Source organism: Eptesicus fuscus, chromosome 13, assembly GCF_027574615.1.
Source record: "Eptesicus fuscus isolate TK198812 chromosome 13, DD_ASM_mEF_20220401, whole genome shotgun sequence".
Taxonomy (NCBI): Eukaryota; Metazoa; Chordata; class Mammalia; order Chiroptera; family Vespertilionidae; genus Eptesicus; species Eptesicus fuscus.
The window spans coordinates 45,035,800-45,045,474 of NC_072485.1; the positions used below are offsets into that span (position 1 = coordinate 45,035,800).

General features: G+C 42.4%; 1 protein-coding gene across 1 annotated transcript; it reads right to left on the bottom strand.

Annotated features, from left to right (window-relative positions):
- Positions 1-1,208: 1,208 nt before the first annotated feature.
- LOC129151266 (interferon-induced very large GTPase 1-like) lies at positions 1,209-8,489 on the bottom strand. Its single transcript, XM_054725518.1, has one exon. The coding sequence runs from the start codon at positions 8,487-8,489 to the stop codon at positions 1,209-1,211; it is 7,281 nt and encodes a 2,426-aa protein (XP_054581493.1).
- Positions 8,490-9,675: the final 1,186 nt, after the last annotated feature.

Genomic DNA, 9,675 nt, shown 5'->3' on the forward strand with positions numbered 1-9,675 from the left:
AAGGGAAGACATGGATGCTCTTATGTACAACATGAAGACATTTTCTTTGTATCAAGATTATTTTAAGTCATTAGCTTTGAGAACCTAGCATGTCATTTTTGCAGAAGGTGTGGGTTTGCACATTGGTGATTTCTTTCCCCTCTCAGATTCTTGGTTATTATCAGAGTTTTTCATTTGCATTCTGATCATGATCCTATGACTCATACAGTGTGAAAAGTCACAAAGGTGCCTATTTTGGAGATAAGTATTTCCTTACATTTTAGTATATAAAAGAATATCTTATTGAAATAATCAGAATATAAAAACTATATATTCTTTGCTATTTTATTCTTAAAGGAATAGTTTTTAAAATTATTAATGACATAATGAAATCTGATCCTTGTTGACAGCCATGATTAAAGTGGACCTTCTTGCCTGCTCATAAACCTTGTTCCAAAAGCCAGGTCTTCTTAAGCTTTTACAAATACCAGGCTTTGAATACCTAAGCTCTTAGGAACCTTTATGTTTTATTTCAGCATGGCACGGGGAACTGCCAAGGTGCTATAGAAGATGAGGGTGATAGTCACATGAGAAAAACAATAATTCAATTTCTATTTTCTATATTTCCTTAATAATGTTTCCTGAATTGATACAGGCTCTGTCAAGTCTGTGTTATTATTTCCCAGAACAGAATATGTCTAAATATCACCATGCTTGGGAATCATCTTTCCATCAGTATTTTTCCATTAAAGGATTAGTAACATTTTCTCAAGATTTCAGAGGCAATTTGTAGCATTCAACCAAGAACTGTACATTCATTTGAAATAGTCATATAATTAATATATAGAAATTTGTAACTATCTAAATTGATTTTGATTTTCCTCTATGAAAACAACTTTGTCTGGGACTTTATAAAACACTTTAAAATAAAAAGCATCCTGAATAATAGCTTAAATTATGAAGTAGGAATTTTAAGTAGATATTAGATTTTTATTATATGTTCATATTTTTTAGCAATTTTTTTCAACCAGAAGGAATTGAGATAAAGAAAAAGAAAGTCCTTTTAACAAGAAATTTTAAATCTTTGAAATGTTAATTGATTTATATTTAGTCATTTCATTTGAAAAATGGAAATAAAGTTTCTCATTGTGAGGAGTAGGTATTTTCGGATTGTTCAGGTACTGTGACTGTTGTTTAGATTCTGGTACTCTTTTTATGGGCATTGAGTATTATTGCTTTTTCAAGTCATCAAGCACATTTTGTTTTGTGATGTTGGTCCATTCATGAGGGATTTCACCGCTACCTGTAAATTTTTTCTGATATTTTTCTTCTAGCTTCTTTCTGAAGTGACTGACAAACCATTTCCAGTATGTCTGGGTGGATGTGTCTGGGGTGATGCTCCATGTGGCATATTCCCCTTCTGCCTGTCGATAGGCCTTATATGGGAATTTACAGCCATCCTTCAAAATAAAATAACAATCACTTGCTACCAAGCTAGTACAGAATTCAATGGTAAAGTGGTCTGTGTTAACCCAATAGCCTCCATTGACAGCCCGAGGACGGTGGAAAGGAACACTGTGGTCTCCGTCATGGTTAGAGATTGTGTTTGTACAGATTGCTCTACAGAAGGGACACTGTTTCCAGCAGCCACAGAGATGTTCAGAAAGCATTTTCTGAATGTCAGACACAATGTCTTCTACAGGCTTACTCAAACACTCCTGTTCTACTGTGATCATTGCGGGATCCAAAGCTTCACTCATGGCTCCTTTGAGAAACTCAATATCTTTAATCTCCTGGTGTTCAATGCTTACCAAGTCTTTTCGTGGAAAGTTCAGGTTACTCCCCAGGTGATCACAGAACAAATCCAACCACCCAGACACAGTGCTGCTCTTATCTTTAGCTATTGCTGTGGATTTATGAATAGCTGAGAGGATGACATTCTTGATGTCACCTATACTTATTTTTAAAAAGGTCTTTATTTCATTACTTCTTTGTTCTGAACAATATCTTTCAATATGTCTTTGAATATATTTCCTAAAAAATGATTCGGGATTATGAATGTACTCCCAGCAATCATCAAAATTTTCGTTTTCTGCCAAAGAGATAAGAATGTGTTTCTCCAGGTTAGCCCTGTTTCCATTGAATTCTGGGCAGGTAGCTCGCATGTTCCCGGCAATTTTAGGGGCCATTTTTGTCCAAATCATGTCTGAGACAGCAGGAGTGAGTTTGTGCCATAGAAAATCAGCAAATGTTTTGATTGAGGTTGCTCCTTGACAAGAGATCTTAAAACTCATGAAGAAATCATCTTTCTTGCTTTCCAAATAACGTACAGGATCATTTGCTCTTTTGAATGCCCTATGCATCTCCTTAAAATTCTCAGATGCTCTTTGGAATAAGCACAAAGATAAGTCAATTTTGTACTTACTTGTAAATGTGTATCTTTCTTCAGTGGGTGCAGATTTCACCCCCTCTTCTATTATGTTCAGGATTTCATGGAAATAGCTTGGATTGTAATCACACTGTTGCCTTTGGAGGTTTTTAATAGTTTCAGTATATCTTGAAACAATGCAGTCAGTAGTTCTCTTTATGGACTCTTTATCATGTACTTCTAATTTCCTTGTTAATACGTACAACCTTTTGCTCATTTTGACATGTTTTTCATAATTGATTTCAAACTCCTTCCTAGACTTTTCCTTCAGTATATTCACCATGTCAGTCTCCTTTTTAAAATAGTCCAAAAGAATGTTTTCAGAATCCACATCAACGTTAGGCTCTGCGACTGGAGGGAGAGTTGAGGACACAGCATAGACCCATTTACTCCAAAGTTGATTGAATTTGACATGCAGCTCTTCCTCACTCAATTCTTTATCCTTTACAGTTAAAGCCAATTCTCTGCTTTTTTCCAATAATTCCTTTTCATAACCTGACTTTTTCTTATCCAGTATTTCTTGATTCTTTTTGTAACTGATATGTCCCTCAGCTTTATTTTTGCTCTCAAAAATAAGTGCCTCTTTAAGGTGTATTAGTTTATTTTCAAAACTTGCTTTCCACTGAATCATTATTTCACTCTCTGGATCTTCATTAAAGTATTTTTCAATTTCTTGTTTGATGGCTTTATATTTTTCGGTAACTGGAGCCTCAAGTGTGCTTATTGTCAGTTCCTGGATTTTGCCATTCTTAATCTGATTGACGAGCTGGTTCTGCAAGTCTAGCACACGACTCCTCAGTTCCCAGGTCCAGTAGTTATACATAGTTTCCAATTTGGTCATGGCCATGACCTCTCGGGTGTTCCTGAAACTGAAAATAAAGTTCTCATTCACCAGGGCTCTCCACAAATCTTGAACTCGCAATTTCACATCTGAGATCTTCATGATGCTGCCCCTAGACTCCTGTTTGGCAGCCCTAAGAATTCTGCTTTTCAGTTCTTGGACATTGTGGCTGTAGCGAGGATTGGGAGGGGCCATTGGGGGATTGCCATCCCAGAGGTGAGCAAAGTAGTAAACATGAGTATTGACATCAAATTTAATGATATCACCAAAGCGGGTTACATCTGAGCACTGTTCTTGCTCAGCTGCTGTTGTGGCCATTTCATCTAGTCTCTGCTCTAACCGCCTCCTTCCTTCCATTGTTTGGTCTTTAGCTGTGACTTCCCCCACATTCTGATGGACAAAAAGGCAACTTGGGGAGATTTTTACTTGTTTCATCCTCATAAAGGCTTGGACAACTATTTGTAGAATATCTTGCATTTCTGATGGATTTTCCCCAAAAATATTGATCAGAGTCAAGTTTCCAAGTCCAATGACAAAGGTTGCCAACTCATTGTCACGATTTTTGGATTTACTGCTGAGTTCTGGGGCCCGAAGGCCTTCTGTGTCCACAACAAGCACAAAGTCAAAGCCCAGTTCCTCTGTGAAAGTGTCCTCGACCTTCAGGAGCTGCATGTAGGCCCCCCGGGTACACCTCCCAGCACTGACAGTGAACTGCAGCCCAAAAAGTGCATTCAGCAGGGTGGACTTCCCTGAGCTCTGTAGGCCAAGGATAGAGAGAACAAACAGCCGTTTGTTTCCAAGTTTCTCAGAGACCTTGTCAAAAACAGCTCCCACCCACTTTAGAGGCACATATGAAGCATCCCCATCCATCAGCTCAATGGGAACACCAGATATCATCAGATCTGCAGCAATCTGGGGAAGGGAGAGATAAAGGGTATTTTTAGTGGGGGAAGCTTCTTCCAGAGCTTCATAGATCTGGCCAACTTCTCTGAGAAGTTGCTCAATTCCCAATGTACAGTCACTAATCTCCGTGGAGATAGCGTCTATCTCTTTTTGCCAGCGTTGGAGGTCAGTGCTCTTTGGTGCCTTTTGCTTTTCTGTTTGTATCAGCGACCACAAATTGTTTTTCTTTTCATTCAGTTTTTCCAAGTGTTCTGCAGTTAGGTTGTCCAAAAACACACTCAGCCATTGCAAAAAGTAGTGTGTGCTTTGAGTTTCTGAATGATTTTGGAGTATTTCAAGGACAGACTGCATTAAGTCATTGAGAGGAAAGGCTCTTCTCAACTGTTGATTCCGTATTCTTTGCTTTTCTGTCTCAATCTCACTCTTGTGTTGTTCAATGCTTCGATTCCCTTTTTCTCTTAGATGATAGAGTTCTTTGTCCTTTTTACACCAAAGGTGCCATAGGTGTCCCTGAAGGGGCAGTAAGTTTTCCTTCACCTGAGAAATATTCAGTTCTCTCAATAGAGCTATTAGGACCTCTGCCTTTTCTTTGGCTTCCTTGCAGTCTCTCTGGTCTTCATCAATAAGGAATCCTTGCTTGCGAGCTATTGGGGTACAGTCCTCTAAGCTGAGAGTAGTGCCTGAGAGCTCCAGCAAATGTCTAATTGTAGTAACAAGCTCCTCTGTTAATTCTGCTTCATTTCTGTTCCTGAGACCAATAATAATTTTTTGTTTAGAATTATTGGTCATGTTATTTTCTTTATTATCAAGTAAACATATCAAAGGTCTAGGTGATTGACTCAGGTCACGAACAATTTTTCGGTTTTCTTTATTGTCATCAGAAGTTGACATGAGGACAACAATGAGAGAAGAGACCTCCTGCAGGAAGCTGAGTTGCTTCTTATGTTCCTTTGCATCTCCATGAAGATTGGTGAAGGTCAAGCAATTGTCAAATCTGTCCTCATCTTCCCCTCCTGGACAGAACCAGCAGATTTCCACCACTCCCCCCATCAAGAGACAGTCTTTGGTGCTCCCTCTGCAATGCCGGTGGAAAAAGACATCATGTTTACGTTTACTGAGAAGACAGTTCATGATCTGAGATTTGGAAGCAGAGAAGCCATTTCCAACTCTTATAAAGGACACAATGGGGGTAGAGACTCTACACATCTGCTTATTCTTGTAATTGATCTTTTCCTCTCTTGGTGATTTCCTTGCTTCCTGCCAGCTCCTTCTAATTTGATTGAGAGACCAGAGAGAGAATTCAATTTGAGAATTGCAGGGATTAGGTATGAGAAGAGGGAGTGCAAACTGGCAAATAGAAAGTTTGGAGAAAATATACTGTCTGGCCAAATCATCTGCACAGTGAAGAATTGCCATCTGAATATCCATAGGGTGAATATGGGGCCTAAGGTTAGCATCTGAAGGGTTAATGCGAGTATCACTGTCTTCAAACAAGTCTTCATATGGATCAAAAGCCTCATTTTCCTTGTTTGAGACACTGGGATAGACTTGTTTCTGTGTGTTTTCATCATTTCTGAAGACTAGGTATCTCACCCCATAATCCAGCACTTGTAGCTTCTGAAGGAAATATAAGGGCAGCTCCCTTTCAGAGCTTGGTTGTGTGTTGTATACAGAAGTCTTATTGACCAGATGGAAGTTAGCTCTGCTCATCATTTTTGGGTAGTAATGTTCTAGGCCTAGACACTGAAGTAAGTTTAGGAAAGCTGTATGTTCTATGCCTTCCCATTTGCTATTTCTATTATCACATGGATCATGGGATTGTTTCTTTTCATTGAAAATACTTTGTAAGTTTTTTCCTATCTCATCCATTTGCAATGAAGAGATGGTGGCTTCACAATTACCATCAATTAGCAATCTCAAGTCTTTCTCTAGGTTTTCCCAATCCTGATCTGCTCCAGGTTTGGAGAGGGCATGGACAACTTCTTTTGACAAAAATTGGCCCATGAGATGCCTTATTAATGCCAAGCGTTGTGTTTTCTCTTCTGGAGAAACAGCCATGACTCCAACGGTAGCTGTCAGACCTGTGAGCACCAGGAATGCCTGAGCTCTGTACGTGCAAATATTTTTGAGTTCCTGGTATTTATCTTGGGCAGTTTGCATTTCATGCAGTAGGAAGTCTAACTCCTCACACCCCAGGAGATACTGAAACTTATTGTTTACCACATGATACCCTGCACCAGCTGCAATGGAGAGTAGCAAGAGCTGTGTGTCGGGCTGCTCTGTTTCTCGGAGGTAATTCAAGAAGCAGCCAAGAGACACACTGACCTCATAAGTCGCCTTTCTTTGAGCTTCTTCCACCGTTTCTGCTGACTCAGATTTGGCCATGGTTTCCATGAAGTCATTGTGGGTTTTCTTTAAGATTTTAATTAATTCACAAAATTCAGAGATGTTGATGTGCTCTTCTGATTCTGACTGGAAGACCCACTGCATGATGGAATGAGCCTGAGGAAAGTTATTCACTCTGTAGATGTGAGGATCCAAAAGGCTGCGCAACTGAGATTTAATAAATTTAGTTTCATAGATGGAAGAATTTTTGCAAAAGTTAACAGTGTTTATCAGAAAATTCTGCAGACCACAATCTGTGAGGCAAATATTAACCCAAGTGTCATAACCTTTTATTTTTTGACTCAACATTTGCATAAAATTTATCAGTTTTTGAAGCTGCTCTTCAGGATCTGATACCTCCCAAGATTTCACATCCTCTAGGAAAACCCTAGCCGCCTTCCCAACACTCAATAAGTCTTCTCCATCCTGGGTCTGGGCAGTGATTCCAGTCAGAGCAGTGTAGCTATCTTTCAGTAGGCTAGCTACCTGATATGGATCCTTAAAATCACTTCTGTGGTTGAAAAGGATGATGTCCCAAATGGGCACCAGCTGAAGGCCCCGGTCAATGACACTCCAGGTTTGATTACTGGCAACTAGGCCAGCTTTCCACTGGAGAAAGCCATTTGCTTCTGGTGGGCCACCTGTCTGAGCCACAGATAATTCGACTTTGGTTTGGAGATTTTGGAAGGTTGTGCTTTTGGTGGCAGTTTCTGAACTAGAGTCTGACACATCCACACCTGCAGCAACCTTCACTCCAAAGCCACTGTAGCTGCCCCTTATGTAACCGTTCAGGGCCTCTGCTGACTGCTGTTTTACTTCTTCCAGCTGCTCACTCCGGAAACCCTCTGATATGGCTTTCCACCAGTAGATTCCTCCCAGGTGCAGAGGGCCCTGGTTGGCATGAGAGCCAAACCTGTGGAAGAAAGCTTCAGCCCTGTGCCTCAGCAAGGGGAGTGTGTCTGTGTCTGCAGGCTGACCCAGAAGGTCTTCCATGCATTTCAGTTCCTGGAGAGCAGCCTTGGAGAACTGGAGCTGATCCATGGAAAAGTGGCAGGAGGCAAGTGGGACATAGCTGAACTTGGTAGAGCAGAAATAGGAGTGCTCAGAACGTGATTGTTGGGTTTCCTTGGATTCCGAATGTTTACTGTGGTCCATACCAGCTTCCACGCTAAATCCCCAACCTCCGCCCTTGGCCGAGGCAATTACACTGAAGCCCAGCTTCTCTGTCATCTGAGTGAACTTGGATTCTTCTTGAGAAGATGTAAATTCCCTGCTTTCCATCCGTGTGCCATGCTCAGGGCCAAAAATTAAGAACTCCTTGGGGACACTGAGTAGCTCTTCTCTCTTGTGTATAAGCTCTTTTTGGTAGCTGGTTTTGTAAATTCCCTGCAGGGCCAGCCCTCCAGATGCCCATCTCACGAGATCTCTATCTGGGAGGTTTTGCTTGTGAGACAGTGTGCCTTCCATGAGGTTGAGTTGTCTCTGCATGTGTTCTATCACTTCTCTTAAGGATTTTTCAGGGGGTGGCCAGTATTCTTTGGGAATCTCCATTGCCTGCCTCAGCTCTGCCTCTTTTTTCCTCACTGCCTCTTCTTGTCGTTGCCTCCCTTCTGATTGCAAGTCTCTTAGCTCCTGCAGTGCCTGTTCTGCCTTCTTCTGTTCTTCCTTTCTCATTTTCACTTGAGACTCCTGTAACTTTGAAAGGCTATTTGAGTTAAGTAGCTTCTCCAGGGCCCTTTTCTCCCAGGGATGTTGTGCCTGGGATTTCAACTTCTGGAGGTCTTTTTCTTCTAAGTGTTGTAAGGCCTGTGCACAGGTCACACCCAGCTGTTCCTGCAGCTTTGGCAACCAGTACTCAACTGCCAGTCCTACTTCTCTCAGCATCTCTTGGAGATTCTGCCTCCTTTTGCCTCTGTCAAGGGGCTCATCAGACATGGAGTCTGCTGTGTCCATCACTGTGGAAAGAAAAGACACTCAGTTAGCTTCTGTCATGAATTTAGGAAGTGTCAGCCACCTAAAAAAGAAGGTGGGGGGAGGTGTAAGAGTACTAAAGATACAAGTCTCTGCCCTGGTATGTGGGTTTAGTGGTTAGAACAGTGTTCAGCAAACCACGGCTGGTGAGCCACTTGTGTCTCTTTGGCCCTTGAGTGTGGCTCTTCCACAAAATACCACGTGCAGGCGGTATTCAAAATAGACTCGCCCAGACTGAAAACAGACTTCTGCGTGCGTGTCCGCACATGGTATTTTGTGGAAGAGCCACACTCAAGGGACCAAAGAGCCTCATGTGGCTCTCGAGCTGCAGTTTGCCGACCACTGTGTTAGAGCATTGGTACACACACCAAAGGGTCATAGGTTACTGAACAAGGGCTGTACTGGGTTCCCAGTTGGGGTGTGTGTGGGAAGATGTTTCTCACACTAATGTTTCTCTCTCTTTTTCTCTCCCCTCCCTTCCCACCCATTCTTCCTGTCTTTTCCCCCTTAACCCTCTCTCTCTCCCTCCCTCCGTCCTTCCCTCCCTCTCTCCTTCCCTCCTTCCCCCTCTTCCTCCTACCTTCCCTTTTACACTCTCAGAAAAGCAATGGAAACAATATCCTCAGATTTAACAACAGCAGCAAAAAGATGCAAGTCTTTAAGGCTTTCTCATCCTTTCATTTCATTGTTTTATAAAATATACTAGAGGCCTGGTGCACAAAATTCGTGCCCTCAGCTGGGTCCCTCATCCTGACCTGCACCCTGTTGCAATCTGGGAGCCCTTGGAGGGTGTCCTACTGATGGCTTATGCCCACTCATTCAGATATCCTTAGTGCTGCTGCATAGGCAGGAGAGGCTCCCACCACTGCTGCTGCTCTCGCCAGCTGTGAGCCTGGCTTCTGGCTGAGCGGGCTCCCACAGGGGAAGCGCTGCTCAGCCAGAAGCTGGTTTCACAGCTGAGGAGTGCAGCAACAGTGGTGGGAGCCTCTCCTGCCTCCACTACAGGAGGGCAGTAATGAGCGAGGGGTCCCAGATTGCAAGACCCTGGACTGCGAGAAGGATGTCTGATTGCCAGTTTAGGCCTGATCCCCAGGGGGCCTAAGCTGGTGGACATCCCCTGAGGGGTCCTGGACTGCTAGAGGGTGCAGGCTGGGCTGAGGGAACCCCA

Excerpts from the sequence above, each read along its gene's own strand:
- LOC129151266 (XM_054725518.1), bottom strand. The coding sequence starts at position 8,489 with ATGGACACAGCAGACTCCATGTCTGATGAGCCCCTTGACAGAGGCAAA.